Consider the following 19,153-nt stretch of genomic DNA (forward strand, 5'->3'; position numbering starts at 1 on the left):
ATAGAGTTTCCATTTGGAATGATGAAAAGTTCAGAAAACATACAGTGGTGGCGATTACATGACTTCATGAAAGCATTTAATACTACTGATATATACTTATTAATAGAAATGGATAAAATGGTGAATTTTATATTATGCATCTTTTACCATAATAAATTGTTTAAAGTATATGGAAATTTTTGTACTATTCCTGCAACTTTTCTGTAAATCTGAAATTATATAAAAATAAAAACTTATATGAATAAAAAGAAAACCTCAAAACCTGCCAGTTTGTGATGATGTAGTCACAAAGCCCTTCCAGGGCTTTCGAGGTAGTGCTACTGGTAAAGAATCTGCCTGCCAATGCAGGAGATTCAAGAAATGCATGGTCAATCCTTGGGTCATGAAGCTCCCCTGGAGAAGGAAATGGCAACCTTCTCCATTATTCTTGCTTGGAAAATCTCATGGACAGAGCGGCCTGGCAGGCTTCTGTTCATGGGACTGCAAAAAATCAGACACGAATGAGCGACTGAAAAGCAACAACATCACAATAGCTGGTACATATCTTCTCTGAAAAGAGTATACAATCCTATAGGACTAATCTCAGATCTTTCCTTTAAAGAACTGACTCTATCAAATTTGTTTCTAAAAGAATCCCACTCCTGCCCCAGGACGATCTTTTCTTCCTGTCCAGTTGAGCATCTCGTTTTCACTTGGGGCTCCTTTTCTACCCAGGAGTTCTGTGGTGGCAGAAGTTGATTTCAGTTGGCACAGATGGACTGAGGCAGAAGGGTTTTCGAGGGGCTTGACAATGCCCTCTCTATGCCCGATTGACAAACCATGCTCCTCAATTTTATGTGGATGTTGAAAAACTGTATTGTCTTGGACTGGGTGCTGCAGAACAGAGGCTTTAGTAACAGGTTAGAGTGTAGAGTTTTTCTAGAATGTCAACAGGAGATAAGATGAAAATTATCCGACCAGCTTCATCACTTATGTTCACCATATGTTCTATCTCCACATAGAGCTTATTGTATTTTGGAGTTTACATAAGACTTACAAAATCATATTTTATTTATATGTGATAGAGGAATCAAAGACCTTATGAGGGTATTTTCTCCTATCTTACTTGTTTAGGTCTATCAACTCAATTCCAGGGAAATCTTTAGACAAGTTTGTTTATTGAGGGTAATGAACAAAGGCTTGTGGCCTCTATACTTCCCTTTGTCTCTCATAGCTCATAGTGATGATGTCATTACAATAGATGGTACATATGTCCTTTGAGAAGAGCATGCAATCCTATAGGACAAATCTCAGATCTATTCCTTAAAGAGACAGCATTAAAGAGAGCTCTCCTGGGCAGTTTACCCTCAAAGTCAGAGAATTTTCCACACACAGTTGGGTATGGCTGGTGATAGATAAATATGGTGTAAATCATAGTCTGTTGAATTGACTTGGCTTTCCTGAGTCTCTCTTGTAATTCCTATTTGGGTAGAAAGTAGAAAACGTGACTGATGTAAATACCACTTTTTGTGTTGCATCCTTCACAACCTCCAGTCACATTTTCATAAGAAAAGGGCCAAATCTCCACTGGCTTAATGTCCCCACAGTTGTCATCTTAAATGCTGAGGTTAAAATCTTATGAACGTATCTCCATTTAAGATAGAGATGGGAGTTTAATAATTGTGTGCTTGTCTGTTTTTATTTTAGAGAAATATAAGGAATAAAACCTTCTTCTGGCTAGATATGACTGACAGTACACATCTATCTATAATTTACTAAATCAAAGTGTACCTTTCAAACAAAGCATATCCAGTGAGACCTTTGCTTCTCTTCCCCATAAGATGTAATAATCATAAGAAGATTCTTAAGGATACTCCTCATATAAAGATGAGACCAGCTCTTCTTTCAAAGCCAGATCGTCGTGAATGAAAATTTCAGAATATTTTTCTGTGTGACCAGTTGTTTCTCTATAGAATTTGTACTTTTGTCAGAACTCGTATCTGGAGGGAAACCAGAAAAATGACTTCTATACTATAGGAGAAGAGAAATCTTTTATTTATTTATTGTTTTAGCTACAGATATTTTTATAGCACTTTAAATATCTAATCTCATAACTAATTTCATTTAATCTTCATAAAGACTCTGTGAGGTAGCATTTTTCTCGTTTCTATTTTATAAATGAGGAAACCAAAGTTCAAGAAATATTTAACTTCCTGAAAGTCACTCAATAATAAAGGGGTGGAGGATTAAGAGGTACAAACTATTAGATATAAAATAAGCTATAAGGATATGTTATACAACATGAGAAACTTAACGAATACTTTATAATAGCTATAAATGGAATATGAGCTTCTCAGGTGGCTCAGTGGGTAAAGAACTTGCCTGCAATGCAGAAGACACCAGAGATATGGGTTCAGTTCCTTGGTTGGGAAGATCCCCTGGAGGAGGGCACAGCAACCCAGTCCAGTATTCTTGCCTGGAGAATCCCATGGACAGAGAAGCTTGGCAGGCTAAAGTCCATAGGTCTCAAAGAGTCAGGCACGACCGAAGTGACAACACAGCATAAATAACCTTTCAAAATTGTAAGTCACCATATTGTACACTTGCAATTAGTATTATACATGATCTATACTTTAATTTAAAAAAGTGGGGCAGGGTGCTGAATCTTTGAAATAAAGTTACTGCTCCTTCCATGACAGTGCTTCTCACATGGAAGTAACCTAAATCAGGGCCTGAAGAATAATAGTCAAGGCTGATTTCCCCACAGCATTTTCTCTTTCTGGCAAGTAGGCCCCAGACAATTTCTCATTCTCTTGAACTAAAGATAAAAGTGTTACAACCTAGCAGTCAAGCCAGCTCTCTTTTCTCTGGACATAAGGATCACTGATGCTCAAAAAATCATTTCCCACATTTTTCTGCCACTTCTTCCTGTCTCCACTCCAACTGTCTCCATCTATTAAAACCCCTTCAGTATCTCCCTGGTTTTTCTAAGTTGGGAGCTTCCACCCAACTGGACTCAGTACCTACTTGCCTGTACCTCCCTTCTAAGTGAATCCCAAGAGCTGGAGGACAGTCAAAGAGTGCAGCGTCCTAACAAAGGGAGACATAACACCCAGCTTCTTAGGCCCTTCTTCCAAAGACAAGCTCTTTTTCTAGCTGACTAGGGTCAAGTCTAGATGATAAATGCATAGAGAAATGAAGAAAGATGTTTGTTTTCTCCTTGAACATTTCTGCCAGCGTTTTCCTGCTTTCTCCTGAGGAAGACTGAGCATGTTAGACAAAAAAACAGACTCAGTGTCTTCCTCAGGGTACAGCCTCACTGACACTTACTGTCTGGGCTGCCAGGTCTTGGGACAAGACTGAAAATAGGGCATGGAAATAGGAAGGACTGGAAGCTCATCAGAAAACTGACATGGTTCATGATGTAGGTCACCTCTGGCCTTTTTTCCTTTATTTTTAATTTTTTTGGCCACGCTATGAGGAATGTGGGATCTTGCGGGACCAGAGATGGAACCTGTGCACCCTGCAGTGGAAGTCCAGAGTCTTAACTACTGGACCACCAGAGAAGTCCCTTGACCTTGTCCCTTCAAAAAAGGAACCTGCTGAAGACTTCCCAGTGGAAGTCAGTGGAGCAGGTCTGGTAGTTAGCTATGATCTGAAGTGCTTGTTCATGACTCAACCACCCTGAGAATTCATCACTGCAAGGGACATGGTGATTTTGACCATTATGTCATTTCACACTCTTTTTTTTTTCCCATCAGTCATATATCTGTTTAACTTGTATCTTTAAGTCATCATAGGTTAAATTTATGGGTTGTAAGGAATATTCATATTGAAATATAGCACATAAATAAGAACTATAAAAATGATCACTCAAAATTCACCTGATACTTTATCTTTAAAAACAAAAAATAACATCTGTGAAAATTTTAAATTTACAAAAGAGCCAAATTATAAAATTTTATAACAAATACTATACATACCATATTTTTGCCATGCCATATTTGTCATAATTGTTTCCTATCTCTTTTTTTAAGATAGTAACATTTATGAATACAATCTGAAACTCCCTTCACTCTTTCCCCTTCCTTACTTCTTGCTTCTGCAGAGGTAACCACACTGAGAATGTGTGTATTTTTCCTTTGCATGTTTATGTTTTGTACCTGTCTGCACTAATTAATTATAAACATATGGTATTATTTTAAATTTATGTATTTTTGAAATTTATCCATACTGATTGACAAAAAGATTCTAATGTTATAAATATTCTTCAGCACAGCACATCAAGATGTCATTAGCACTTAATTAAGCCCTTGGAAGGTAAACACAGTTGGCCCTTCATGTCTACAGGTTCTATCCATGGATTCAACTAACTGCAGTTCAATAATATTTACAAAAAAAAATTCCAGAAAGTTCCAAGAAGCAAACCTTAAATTCACCATGGTTATTCACCATGCATCAACTATTTGCATAGAATTTACATTGCATTAGGCATTGTAATTAATCTGGAGATGATTCACAGTATACATGAGGATGTGTGCCTATTATATGCAAATACTGTACCATTTTATACACAGAAATTGAGCATCCATGAATTTTAATATGGAGGATATCCCCCACAGATACTGATGGAGGACTGTACTTAGAATCTAGCAATAATAGTTTTATATTTCTTAAATTGTGTGTGTATTTAGGCTCTAAACACAGGGATCAGAAATACAAATAAAAATCATCAAAGATATTTTCATATATTTCTGATATAGCAAAAAGTAGTTCAACTTTGAACTTCATTTTAATATGTTTATTTCTATCCCCAAATGAAATGAGGTACACAAAATGTCACTTTGAATCTGTCCACAAATTGTGTTCTTGCTTTCATAGTTAAAATTAATTCAATAATGTGAAGCACTTATTAAATGTGGATAAGCCAAATTTGTCTTTTTAGATATGCGGCACAAATATTATAAAAGGCTTTAATAAAATTAACTTGCAGTGTAACTTTAATGGTAATATATTGATCTAAAGTAATGTATTTTATGAAAAATGACATTTATTTTGTTATATAAACATACTATGAAAGATAATTTTTTAAATTCTTTAGGGAATTCTTGATTTTTTATATATAACTGTGAATATAGTTTGAGAGTTAAAGAAGAGTAGGAGAAATCAAGACTGATTTAAACCAACCTAAAATTATACAAAAAAGAAAAGGATTTTAAAATTCTTTAATTCCCATCGCACCATTTCTGACTCATATAATATTATTGTCCAACTAGCTGACTTGCTCTTAATTACCCAGCTGAGACCAAAAAATCCCAAAGCCCAAATCGACAACATGCATACTCATGAACTAAATGATTGTTTATTGTTTTAAAAACTGAGTTTTGAGGTGGTTTGTTGCACAGCTTAATTAGGTAAAAATAAATTGTCACAACTAATACAGTGTCTTTTGTTGTTTGCAACCAAGAGCCTTAGATAATTTCCTTTAGTTCTTCTCATCAGCCTGGGAACACCTAAATTAGTTCATTCTGATGAACTGGCTTGTTCCCAGTATCTAAGCACTATTCTTTGCCCTTTCAAGATGGGCTCAGTTTATCCACCCACACAGACACTCTCTTTGAGCTTATTTTCCAGTTGATGTCCAGTTCCAGGTGAAGGCCGTTATCTTAACACCCATAACCTAGGAGCTCCTTTACAGACAACTTGGCAGCTTCATTATCAAGATCACAAGGGGTAGATCCCCACTACCCTGAAGCTCACAGCCACCTAAATCAGTAAATATCCGTTTCTCGGTGGTGATACCCCAGTCTCTAAACAATGCAGGAGACCTGTGTTCACTCTCTGGGTTGGGAAGATCCCCTGGAGAAGGGAATGGCTACCCACTCTAGTCCACTGGGGTCACAAAAGAGTTGGACATGTGACTGAAGTGACTAACACTTTCACACTTTTAGGAGGGCATAGAGCCTCTTTTTCTTGTGGGAAGACATGAACAGCACAGCTCAGCAGGAAAAAGAACAGTTAAAAGAGAAAGGAAAGACTCAACAACTGAAACAATAGACCAAAAAGTAAACAAATTTGTTTCTAAATCATATCCTGCTTCAGTTAATATTTACCATCTACAGCTTCACCTTCTGTTGCGAGAGCAAAGGCAGTGCCTCTAAAAGCACAATATAAGAAGCCAAAGAGTGGGCATCTCTCCATTGGTATGACCACTGCTGTTCCTCCCACTACTCCTGAAGACCCAAGGAGCACAGAATGGAGAAGCTTCTTCTGGGTGTCCTGCTCCTCGCCTTTCTCCCAGAGGGCATGACACAGAAAGGTAGGTCTTCAGTTTCGTCTGGATAAAGTTTTCTCCAAGTCTCAGGGGAACTGAAGTACAGCACGTTTTGTTGCCGTTGCTGCTGTTTTGAGGAACAGGTGAATGAGGGATGGTATAAGTTCTTTTGCAGTGTTGCAAGTGATTTGCAGTATAATCACTTTAAAACATAGCAGCTTAAAACAACTAACATTTATTGGTCTCATACTTTCTGCAGGTTAAGAATCAGGGAATAGCTCAGCTAGGTGATTCTGACTCTAGGTTTCTCATGAGTTGCAGTCAGTCAAGCAGAGACATCCTCTCATCTGAAGACTTGGCTTGGGGAGGATCTGCTTCCTAGCTCACTCACATGGTTATCGTCAGGATTCAGCCCTTACGGGCTGTTGGGTTGAGGGTCTCAGTTCTTCACTGGCTGTTGGCTTGAGGCTGCCCTTAGTTCCTTGCCGCCTGGACCTTTCTATCAGGCAGCCTATAACATAGCAACTAGCTTCTCCAACAGTGAGAAATCTAACAGAAAGTGTGCAGCACAAAATGGTAGTCTTTCTTAAAAAACTAAAAATAGAACTACCATATGATCCAGCAATCCCATTCCTGGGCATATATCCAGAGAAAACTATAATTAGAAAAGATACACACACCCCAGTGTTTATTGCAGTGCTGTTTACAATAGCCAAGACATGAAAGCAACCTAAATGTCCTAGGAACCTAGATGAATGGATAGAGGAGATGTGGTGTATATATATATATATGAGTTGCAGTCAGTATATATATATATATGTGTGTGTATATATATGAACCATTACTCAGCCATTAAAAACATGAGATAATCCTGCTTGCAGCAACATGGATGAGCCTAGAGATTGTCATACTGAGTGAAGTAAGTCAGACAGAGAAAGAGAAATATCATATGAAGTTTCTTATATGCATAATCTAAAAAGAAATGATACAAATTAACTTATTTACAAAACAGAAAGACTCATAGACATAGAAAACAAACTCACGGTTACTAAAGGGGAAATGAGTCGGGGGAGGGATAAATAAGAGTTTGGGATTAACATGTAGACACTATTACATATAAAATAAATAATCAATAAGGACATACCATATAGAATAGGGAACTCTATTCAATATTGTATAATAACCTATACAGGAAAAGTGTCTAAAAAAGAATGGTATGTATATGTGTACCTATACATACATATATATGTGTATATATGTATACACATACACTTAGCTGTATACCTGAAACTGTATACCTGTATAATACAACATTGTAAATCAACTATACTCCAATATAAAATAAAAATCAAATTTAAAAGATTTAAAAAGAAATAAAATTTGGAAGCAGCTTGAAAAAAGCACAGTCTTTTCATAATCTAATCTTCTGTCACTTGTCTCGGTTCTGCTGTATTCTATTCTTTAGTAGCAAGTTAGCCTACAATCAAGAAGAGAACTATTTCAGACATATTTTTAAAACCATCCCAGATGCTTATGACTCAGGATATGCCTGGCATAAGGAAGCCCTGGGACTAGAGAAAGAATAGCTGGCTATGCTTATTACATGGGAACACCATTACCTCTCACCTGAGAGAACAAGAATGGCTATGCAAACCTTATATTAGAAAAAGAGGATATTGCAGGGGTTAGGGTGGTCATTCTCTGATCCTTCTCTATCTTTTAGTCTGGGCCACATGAGAAGAAATACAAAATTTCAGAACAATCTTGGACTTTGCTTAGAGAACCAGTTTCTCCCAAACTAATTGAATTGCTGCTTTTGTGAAATTGCTGAAGTCTAATCCTCAGTTTCTTCACCTATGAAATGTGTATAAGAATAACATCAAACTAGCAAAGAGTTGTTTATGATGATTGAGTGAGATAAGTTTAAGGGAAAAATTTATGATGCAGAAGTGCTACCGAAAAAGCTTGGTTTTTATTAGCATTTAAAGAGCATTAATGTTCTGGCACCCTTTTTTCCCCTCCCTTTCTGTTATATCCATTAAGCACAACCCCACCTTCTCACATTTGAGACACTTCTCTATTGTATCACTATCAGTGAAAAGTTATTCACAACACCACTCTCTGGCTAACTATGCTATTTTACTCCAGGTTTGTATACTGACAAGGTCAGACATCATGCATCGGGTGATATTTAGATCACTGACATCTCAGAAGATGATCAGCATTGGGAGAGGACAGGATGCTACAAACTTTAACGTTTGCACTCCAGGAGCCAGCTGTGTTTCGTTTTCTGTGGCTGGTGTTTGTGTTCTACCTAGATGAAACCTGCAAAGCAGATGACAGTGGGGGTTGCTAGAGGACATCTTTAATTCTTCTTTCTATCAGAACAACTGTAACAAAACCTGCCTTTTAACACATTTTGCTTATACAAATAATGCACTTATAGGCACCTTGTGAATGCTGAATATACTCTATCAAGAAGCAATCCATGATCTGCAGTGAGAGCGAATCAAGCAAGAGAACTGCAGACTTTTTGTCATACTGCTTTTTTTTTTTTTTTCTCCTCCACAGACTTGAGAGGGAAGGCGTTTATTTTCCCTGAACAGTCAGACACAGCCTACGTGACCCTGATCCCCAGGGTGAGGAAGCCGCTGAGGAGTTTTACTCTGTGCCTGAAAGCCTTCACAGACCTCACTCGCCCCTACAGCCTCTTCTCCTACAGCACTAAGTCTAGAGACAATGAGCTGCTTCTCTTTGTCAGCAAAGTGGGAGAGTACGAACTGTACATCGGGAACACTAAGGTCACTTTCAAGGTCCCCCAACCCCGTTATGGCCCGGTCCATCTCTGTGTCAGCTGGGAGTCTGTCTCTGGGATTGCTGAACTCTGGGTGAACAGCAGGCCCGTGGGGAGGAAGGGCTTGAGGAGAGGGTACACTTTGAGAGAAGATGCAAGAATCATCTTGGGACAGGAGCAGGATTCATTTGGGGGAAACTTTGATGCCAAACAATCCTTTGTTGGGGAGATCTGGGATGTGTCCTTGTGGGATCATGTGGTCTCCTTAAGGAACCTGTGCTCCACCTGTTACACCAGCAACATCTTGAACTGGAAGGCCCTGATTTATCAAGCTAAGGGCTATGTGGTGGTGAAGCCCAAGTTGTAGGCTTAAGCCTCCCTTCAGACATGACTTGTGTTTGATAATAATCATCCACATAGTCTCTTTGAAATTAAATATGTTGATTTCAATTTTTCTGGCTCTGTTAAGATGGTGTAAACTACATTAAAGGCACAAGGGTCAGGTAGACCTTTAGTATAGTCTTTGTTGTTGCAAACATTACAACATTTTCTGCAGTGTCAAGCTATAGGAACTCCAGGGAACACATGGCTTTCAGTATGCGTGTCAATCTTCTAGAGTCCTGGACAGTTCTGGGAGGTCTCACGGGGGTTCTGAGTGCAAAAAGTTCATCAGTTTATAAAAATGATGTGACCACTGGGAGGGGCCTTACAGGAACGGGTTTCTCTCATGAGCAGGACTGCTGAAGAGACAATCTCAAATCGGGCTGTCTCAGAAGCAAGGTTATGAGTGTTTCCCTTGAACCTAGCCCAGAAAGGATTCAGAGGTATTCTCAGGGAACATGAATGAAGGCAAGGATCAATTGCCTTGAAGACCCCTCTTCTCATTCACTCTCTTGCAGGTAGTTGCTCTGGGGAGGCAAAGCTTTTATTCTTTCAGGTAATGTCACACGAACATGAAGACTTCTCTTCTTGGCTCTGGTACCATTAGGGATTCCCAAGTCCTTTGACAGGCACTTTCAGTACATCCACGACAGGGACACTTTGACTGCCCTCAAGAAAAAGAGAGATGGTGGGTGGATGACATGGATTAATTTTTTTTTCCTTTTAATATCAGCCGTTTATGGACTGGAAGACACTGGCAATAACAACAAGACTCCCAGACTCTTGTTTAGACAAGTGTTTGATCTCAGAGTTTGAATGAGGTACCCAGCAGTTCACAGAAAACAAGTTCATCAGTGTAGAAATGAATAGGGCAAAGGCAAGACCCAGGTATCACCCTGGGCTCCACGTAGAGATGAATGAAAATCATGGACTAATTTCCAGATTTAAGACAGCCAGAGCTAGCTGGAATTAATAAATTTAATTTCTTTTTATTTCTCCTTTGGCTGTACCACACAGTTTGCAGGATGTTGCTTCCCCAACCAGGGATCAAACCCAGGTTCCTGGCAGCAGAATCGTGAAGTCCTAACCAACCGACCATCAGGGAAGTCCCTTATCAAATTTAATTTCAAAACAGATCTTCAGATATCCCTACACTTGTGAATACAACATAGCATACGTGTTACTCTCAGAGAAAGCATGCGTAACTCCAGTGAAATTCAGCTGCTGGGTGTGACGTTACTTTTTTGTTTTTGTTTATTTTCTGAAAATTTTTTTTTCTCCCCACAAAAGTCTGGGTCAGACCTAGAGAATATGTTTTGGTCAAGATAATGCTAAGGTCCTTAGTGAACCCTTTTATTTTTTTAATTAATTTATTTTAATTGGAGGTTAATTACTTCATAATATTGTGGTGGGTTTTGCCAGACATTGACATGTCAGCCATGGGTGTACATGTGTCCCCCTGTCCCAAACCCCCTCCCACCTCCTTCCCCATCGCATCAGTCTATGACCCTCTGGGTCATCCCAGGGCACCAGTGTTGAGTGCCCTGTTTCACGCATCGAACTTGGACTGGTCATGTATTTCGTATATGGTGATATACATGTTTCAATGCTCTTCTCTCAAATCATCCCGCCCTTGGCTTCTCCCAAAGGGTCCAAAAGTCTGTTCTTTATGTCTTTCTTGTTGTCTTGCATATAGGGTAGTCATTACCATCTTTTGTTACTTTGTATTAACATATAAATACACAAAACTAGTCCCAATGTGAGCTTCAACAAAATTGAGGGGAAAATGTCATGGGTCTCCAAGGTAGGCTGATAATATTTCTTCTGGAATGTTACTCTTCCACTGTCAAAAGAAAAAGTGATGATAAGTAAGAAAGGTGGTTTTGACTATGCTTTCAACACATCCTGTTCACTGATCACACTCTCTCTAAGGCTTTAGAGCTCAATATCTACTTGACATTTTAGTTGATCTTTCAACCCATTGCTTCAAGTCGGTGTTACACAGCCCACTTTTCATTTGCCATTAACAAAGTGGAAACAATCAGCAACCCTCTTGCTTATTATTCCCTACCAGCTTTCCACCTGGTGAGCAGCCCCTGACCATGTCCCTGGGGGTAACCTCTCAGATGAACAGAGAGTATTGGAGAATGATGTTAAAAACAAAACTCAAGTCAGGGAAACTCTTAATTCTTTAATTCAGGCTTGTCACCAAATTGTGCAACTCTGTCTAGGTAAAGGAAGAATGATAGGATCAATTTTGTGTGTGTGTGATTGCAAAAATACCCAGAATATGACAGGCTATATATCAAACTACCAAAGATTCTAAGCAAGAGTTTTTTTGCCAATAGCACGGCAAAGGGCATCCTTGACCTCTTTGTTCCTTAGAGTGTACACCACAGGATTAAGGAGAGGAGTGAAAACTGTGTAAGTCACTGAAATCAGCTGGTCCTGATCCCTCATGTTCTCTGACTTGGGCTTGAGGTAGGCGATAGAGGCGCAGCCATAATGGACAATGACCACCGTGAGATGGGAGGCACAGGTTGCAAAAGCCTTCTTCCGTCCCTCAGCAGAAGCAATCTTGAGGATGGTGGAGATGATGGGGATATACGAGATGAAGACCAAAACCATGGGCACCACAATGACGAGTGAGCTGACAAGGAAATTAATTATGTCGTGTATAGTGGTGTTGGCACAGGAGAGTTTCATAACCGGGCGGATATCACAGAAATAATGGGCCACCTTTCTGTAACAAAAGGACAGCCTGAACACAGAGGAAATCTGAATTGTGGCCACAAACAACCCAATGCTGCAGGCCCCCCATACCAGCTGGGCACACACCCTCTTGTTCATGATGATCATGTACCTCAAGGGGTTGCAGATGGCCACATAGCGGTCATATCCCATCGCTGTGAGCAGAAAGCAGTTGTTGATGGCCAAAGTGATAAAAAAGAACATCTGGGTGGCACAGCCAGCCAAGGAGATGGGTTGGCTCAGACCTGCGAGACTGGACAGCATCCGAGGTACAATGACCAGTGTGTACAAAGTCTCTGAAGTGGAAAGCACGGTAAGGAAGAAGTACATGGGGGTGTGAAGGTGTCGATCAATGCTGATAATTGTCACAATGATGACATTGCCAGACAAGGTCAAAAGGTACAAGGTAAGGAAAACCACAAAGAGGGTGAGCTTATGTTCATGAAAACTGGTAAAACCCTGGAAAATAAATTCCCTCACCCCTGTGTGGTTCTCTGTCTTCATTGATAAATTCCAGGAGACTTAGGACAAGCAGTCAGGACACATCAGTGCCCAGCGCTCTGAGCAGGAGAACACAAAGGCAAGGAAATAATTAGGATCTGCTGCTGATGGATGCCTGGTTAATGGGATCTGCTGTTCACCTAAAAGATAGAAAAACACAATCAGGAAACAATTTCACATATGGAGAATTATACAAAAGAATGAATGGAGATGGGATGAGATAGAAGGAAGAGAGGCTGGGTCAAATGTGGAAAAGATTTCCTGGTGTGTTTGAAACAGATGTTGGGAAAAATGGAGGCTGGAGAAATAGGGAATGTGTAGTTAAATCTGAAAGGATTTTCTTTGGATTACAGTTTCAGGTTTTTGGTTTTTTTTTTTTAACTTAAAATTAATGTTCTAACTTTGCCCACAACTCTTCCTCTGTTGTTTAAGGCACAATTTTATCATGTTCTCAAGTATCTTCCCTGTTAAGTCGCCAAACAAGACAACGCTATCTGCTCCAACAAGACATAAGTGTTTGCTTTCTCTCTGTCCCACTTATTTGCATCTTTCATGAACCCTTTTCACAAATCATTCAGCAGCTTCCAATCTGGTGGCCCCCGACCCGACCCCGATGCCCGCCATATACACGTTTTTGTTAACAAGCCACTTTGCTTTCTTTATTTTCCCAGACTCCTCTTGCCCAGCAAGTCTTCTCAGAACTAAATTTGACCTATAGAGCCAAGCTGTCTACAGTGTAGTTCAGTTGTTCAGTGCTGCAATGTAACCGGTTCTCATGGACAGTGTGTATTTCTGTGTGTTTTCTGCCTTTCATTTGGATTTGGATTTTCACAAGCAGTTTGACTCACTACTAGACTCTGAATTCTCTTTTCTGATGCCTTCAGAATTATAAACAGTTTTCTTAGGGAAACCAGTTTGTACAACTATTTCCTACTGGGGAGTTACTAGGGATCAGAAAGTTTTCATTAATAAAAATGTTTAATAATAATAATATCAATAATAATAGTCCCTTATGTCACTTTTTAGTTTATAGAGAATTTTTACCAATATTATTTAACAGCATAGCAATCTCATATGTTAGATAAGAATTATCTCCATTTTGCAGGTGGGGAAGCTAAAAACACATAGGATTAGGTGATTCAGCGACAATTATTAACTCCTTAGATCCACACTTTTTTTAAAGCCAGTGTAATTTGTTCTGCACCATAAGTGCCTGAGAAACGTCAAGATTACAAAAGAGATGAGGAAGAAGATACTTTTGTTTTGCTTTTATTAAAAATAATTAATGCATTTTCCTCACTCTTAGAATGAGATTATATTAGGAAAAACTTGGAAAAGCTGAAAAACTATGTGAAAACTAGAAAAATTTGGAAGTGTCTAAACAAGAGTCCGAAATGCAGTACTTGGATGCAACCTCAAAAACGACAGAATGATCTCTGTTCGTTTCCAAGGCAAACCATTCAACATCACAGTAATCCAAGTCTATGCTTCAACCAATAACACTGAAGAAGCTGAAGTTGAACGGTTCAATGAAGACCTACAAGACCTTTTAGAACTAACACCAACAAAAGATGTCCTTTTCATTCTAGGGGACTTGAATGCAAAAGTAGGAAGTCAAGAAACACCTGGAGTAACAGGTAAATTTGGCCTTGGAATGTGGAATGAAGCAGGGCAAAGACTAATAGAGTTTTGCCAAGAAAATGCACTGGTCATAGCAATCACCCTCTTCCAACAACACAAGAGAAGACTCTACACATGGACATCACCAGATGGTCAACACCGAAATCAGATTGATTATATTCTTTGCAGCTGAAAATGGAGAAGCCCTATACAGTCAACAAAAACAAGACCAGGAGCTGACTGTGGCTCAGATCATGAACTCCTTATTGCCAAATTCAGACTCAAATTGAAGAAAGTAGGGAAAACCACGAAACCATTCAGGTATGACCTAAATGAAATCCCTTATGATTATACAGTGGAAGTGGGAAATAGATTTAAGGGCCTAGATCTGATAGATAGAGTGCCTGACGAACTATGGACGGAAGTTCATGACATTGTACAGGAGACAGGGATCAAGACCATCCCCATGGAAAAGAAATACAAAAAAGCAAAATGGCTGTCTGGGGAGGCCTTACAAATAGCTGTGAAAAGAAGAGAAGTGAAAGCAAAGGAGAAAAGGAAAGATATAAGCATCTGAATGCAGAGTTCCAAAAGAATAGCAAAAAGAGATAAGAAAGCCTTCCTCAGTGATCAATGCAAAGAAATAGAGGAAAAGAACAGAGTGGGAAAGACTAGAGATCTCTTCAAGAAAATTAGAGATACCAAGGGAACATTTCATGCAAAGATGGGCTCAATAAAGGACAGAAATAGTATGGACCTAACAGAAGCAGAAGATATTAAGAAAAGGTGGAAAGAATACACAGAAGAACTGTACAAAAAAAGATCTTCATGACCCAGATAATCATGATGGTGTGATCACTCACCTAGAGCCAGACATCCTGGAATGTGAAGTCAAGTGGGCCTTAGAAAGCATCACTACAAACAAAGCTAGTGGAGGTGATGGAATTCCAGTTGAGCTATTTCAAATCCTGAAAAATGATGCTGTGAAAGTGATGCATTTCAATATGCCAGCAAATATGGAAAACTCAACAGAGGCCACAGGACTGGAGAAGATCAGTTTTCATTCCAATCCCAAAGAAAGGCAATGCCAAAGAATGCTCAAACTACTGCACAATTGCACTCATCTGACACACTAGAAAAGTAACGCTCAAAATTCTCCAAGCCAGGTTTCAGCAATACGTGAACCGTAAACTTCCAGATATTCAAGCTGGTTTTAGAAAAAGCACAGGAATCAGAGATCAAATTGCCAACATATGCTGGATCATCAAAAAAAGCAAGAGGGTTCCATAAAAACATCTATTTCTGCTTTATTGACTATGCCAAAGCCTTTGACTGTGTGGATCACAATAAACTGAGGAAAATTCTGAAAGTGATGGGAATACCAGACCACCTGACCTGCCTCTTAAGAAACCTATATGCAGGCCAGGAAGCAACAGTTAGAACTGGACATGGAACAACAGACTGGTTCCAAATAGGAAAAGAAGTACATCAAGGCTGTATATTGTCACCCTGCTTATTTAACTTCTATGCAGAGTACATCATGAGAAACGCTGGGCTGGAAGAAAGACAAGCTGGAATCAAGATTACCGGGAGAAATCTCAATAACCTCAGATATGCAGATGACACCACCCTTATGGCAGAAAGTGAAGAGGAACTAAAAAGCCTCTTGATGAAAGTGAAAGTGGAGAGTGAAAAAGTTGGCTTAAATCTCAACATTCAGAAAACTAAGATCATGGCATCTGGCCCCATCACTTCATGGGAAATAGATGGGGAAACAGGGGAAACAGTGTCAGACTTTATTTTTGGGAGTTCCAAAATCACTGCAGATGGTGACTGCAGCCATGAAATTAAAAGACGCTTACTCCTTGGAAGAAAAGTTATGACCAACCTAGATAGCATATTGAAAAGAAGAGACATTACTTTGCCAACAAAGGTCTGTCCAGTCAAGGCTATGGTTTTTCCAGTGGCCATGTATGGATGTGAGAGTTGGACTGTGAAGAAAGCTGAGCGCTGAAGAATTGAAGCTTTTGAATTGTGGTGTTGAGAGTCCCTTGGACTGCAAGGAGATCCAACCAGTCCATTCTGAAGGAGATCAGCCCTGGGATTTCTTTGGAGGGAATGATGCTGAAGCTGAAACTCCAGTACTTTGGCCACTTCATGGGAAGAGTTGACTCATTAGAAACGACTTTGATGCTGGGAGGGATTGGGGGCAGGAGGAAAAGGGGACGACAGAGGATGAGATGGCTGGATGGCATCACAGACTCGATGGAAGTGAGTTGAGTGAACTCCGGGCGTTGCTGATGGACAGGGAGGCCTGGCGTGCTGCGATTCATGGGGTCGCAAAGAGTCGGACACTTTGAGCGACTGAACTGAACTGAGCTGAACTGAAACAAGGAGATGAAGTACTAGCATATTAGTGTCAATGCATGTCCATTTTCCTTGGCTTTACATTTCCACTTCCAATTATTTAAGTAAATTTTCAGAGATAAGCACCTGGATATACAAAAAGCTTTTGTGATATTATTTATAATATAATAATGAATACAAAAGTAATATATGCTTAAATAAGTTATATCCATCTGCTGGCAACCTAACAGCCATTATATGTCAAAAAGGGGCTGATATGGAAAGATACAATAGAAACATAGAGACCTAGATAGACAAATAGATCAAATTTTGTAAAAAGGAAAGGAATTAACAAAAGAATGAAACACATTCAACAGCACACATGCTTTTGAAAAAGTCTGAAAGTAAACATAACAAAACATTAAAAATATTTTTTCTGAGTAATGAATTAAATTAATTTTCTTTTTATGTTCTCTATATAATCAAGATTTTCTTCTTAATTATTCTCTTCTAAACACAAAGCAAATTTGTTAAATTCTTTGCCAGAATCGAACTTTCTAATGAGGCTGCAGAGAGGACTACTGAGAAGAAAAGGTGAAAGCAGTGGGTTAATTTACCGTGGAGAAGGAAAAATTGACAGTATAAAGTACCACTAACTTAAAGTCTCTAAGCAGGCATTTTATAGAAATTTGAGCACCCAAAGGCCAGATTCAAAGGAAATTAACTTCCTTTTTAAAGGAAGGCCATAGTTGCTAAAAAGAAAATCTTGCTGAACAGTGCTGGAAATAGTGTAGCAAGTGAGGCAGAATTTAAGGGAATACCAAAAATATTTAAAAAATTAAGAAAACAACACAGTAATCAAGATGAATAGGATTTTAATGCAGTGTTTTAAATAATGAATGCAAAAATCCATAATGAATGAAATATTAAAATCTGAAATAAACACAGAACCAATTCTGACTCTTCCTATTGTGGGATTCAAGTAGTTAAATGAGGGCAGATTTTGAAAAACAGAAAAATAGAAAATATTTTCAATAACAGAGAAAATGTAGAGCAAATATGTGTTCCTTTTCCACTGAGATGTGGTGATGGGCTAATCCTTAACCACTTCTGTAAAACTGAGATTCATGATGTATTACTGAGCAAGATAAAACTCAAAGCTTATATAACTGGAAAAATCAATCCTACGTATATTAAGGGGCATGAAAGAAAAATAAGCTAGGCTATAGGAGAGTAAAGATTGAATTGAGCTTGTGCATTCCTGCAATTCCATCTCCTCCCCCATCATCCTCTAGGGGGAAATGGGGACAAAAAGAACAGGTGGGTGATGACACCAGAATGGGGAGGTCGGGATAACTGAAACAAAATGGCAGCCTCCTTCTGCAGAATTCACCTCACTGAAAAACGCAGCACTTTAAACCACTTTCTGTTTCCTTGGATTCTGGATCTTTTGGCCAAAATATCTCTCCACGAGAAAATATTAAAATATTTCCTTCTAGAGACATCATTTTCTACTTAGACCTAACAACCCAGTCCTAGGCAAGGGGTTAATCATATTCATCATCCAAGTCTTTGCTTCCAACTGGAAGCAAGTTGGAAAAATTCACGTGCTTGGTAGCTTTAAGTCCTTTAAATATAACTGAATCATAGGACCTTAGAGTTACGAGGTAATTTTAAAAGCACAGCACTCCTCACAAAGAGCCGCCAAACTCTGCTTCCAATGATTGCAAATTCATTCTCTTACAAGTTAGCATCCGCCTCTTAAGAAATTAAGTTTACTTAAAGAAATAAAACTGGGCTTTTCATATTATAAAAATGCTTACAGCAGAAAAAAAAAAGCTGTCCATATAGAAGGGCATAACTAGAAAAGTTAGTTTTCTGTTTCCTTGCTTTGAATTCTCTGGTCCAGAAGTAAACATAATTTATGTTTGTTTGTTTATTTTACCTGGTTTATTTCTGTCTAGAAAATTTCTATGTTCAGTTATGTATATTTCTGTATCATTTCAGTTTTGCACAAATGGAACTAGACTGCACATACCAATTTGCAGCTAGTTTTTTCCCCTTAATATGTTGAATACTTTCCATACCAGTGCTGTAAATCTATCTCACTCTTTTTCTTTCTAATGGTGCATACTACTTCATTACACAGACCCATATAGATATATGGTCATCAATTCTATTTTTGAATGGTCTTAGTTCTTAGAAAATGTTACTTCCTATTGACTCAATACCTGTCTCCCTGCAACTTACCACATCCACACATTATCCCACCTTCTATTTCCTTTTCAATCTGATAATGTTTAAAATATTTGGAGATCATTGTAATGTCTCAGCTAAATTTCATGTCCTTGATCTATTACCACAACAAGATGAGCATGAAGAAATATAATATTAATGAACATGAGAATCAATATAACTGAAAAATATTGCAAATCATAGAGGGAAAATAATAATATTTTGGAAAATACACATGGCATTCCATTTTCACTTAGTTCTGCCAACAGCTG

General features: G+C 38.7%; 2 protein-coding genes across 2 annotated transcripts; one reads left to right on the top strand and one right to left on the bottom strand.

Moving 5' to 3' along the window:
- Nucleotides 1–6,166: 6,166 nt before the first annotated feature.
- LOC101113715 (mucosal pentraxin) lies at nucleotides 6,167–9,497 on the top strand. Its single transcript, XM_004002646.6, has 2 exons — nucleotides 6,167–6,298; nucleotides 8,825–9,497. The coding sequence occupies exons 1-2, from the start codon at nucleotides 6,235–6,237 to the stop codon at nucleotides 9,412–9,414; spliced, it is 654 nt and encodes a 217-aa protein (XP_004002695.2). The 5' UTR covers nucleotides 6,167–6,234; the 3' UTR covers nucleotides 9,415–9,497.
- Nucleotides 9,498–11,750: 2,253 nt separating this feature from the next.
- LOC101121822 (olfactory receptor 10J1-like) lies at nucleotides 11,751–12,717 on the bottom strand. Its single transcript, XM_027965422.3, has one exon. The coding sequence runs from the start codon at nucleotides 12,681–12,683 to the stop codon at nucleotides 11,751–11,753; it is 933 nt and encodes a 310-aa protein (XP_027821223.2). The 5' UTR covers nucleotides 12,684–12,717.
- Nucleotides 12,718–19,153: the final 6,436 nt, after the last annotated feature.

This window comes from Ovis aries, chromosome 1 (genome assembly GCF_016772045.2).
Source record: "Ovis aries strain OAR_USU_Benz2616 breed Rambouillet chromosome 1, ARS-UI_Ramb_v3.0, whole genome shotgun sequence".
Lineage (NCBI taxonomy): Eukaryota > Metazoa > Chordata > Mammalia > Artiodactyla > Bovidae > Ovis > Ovis aries.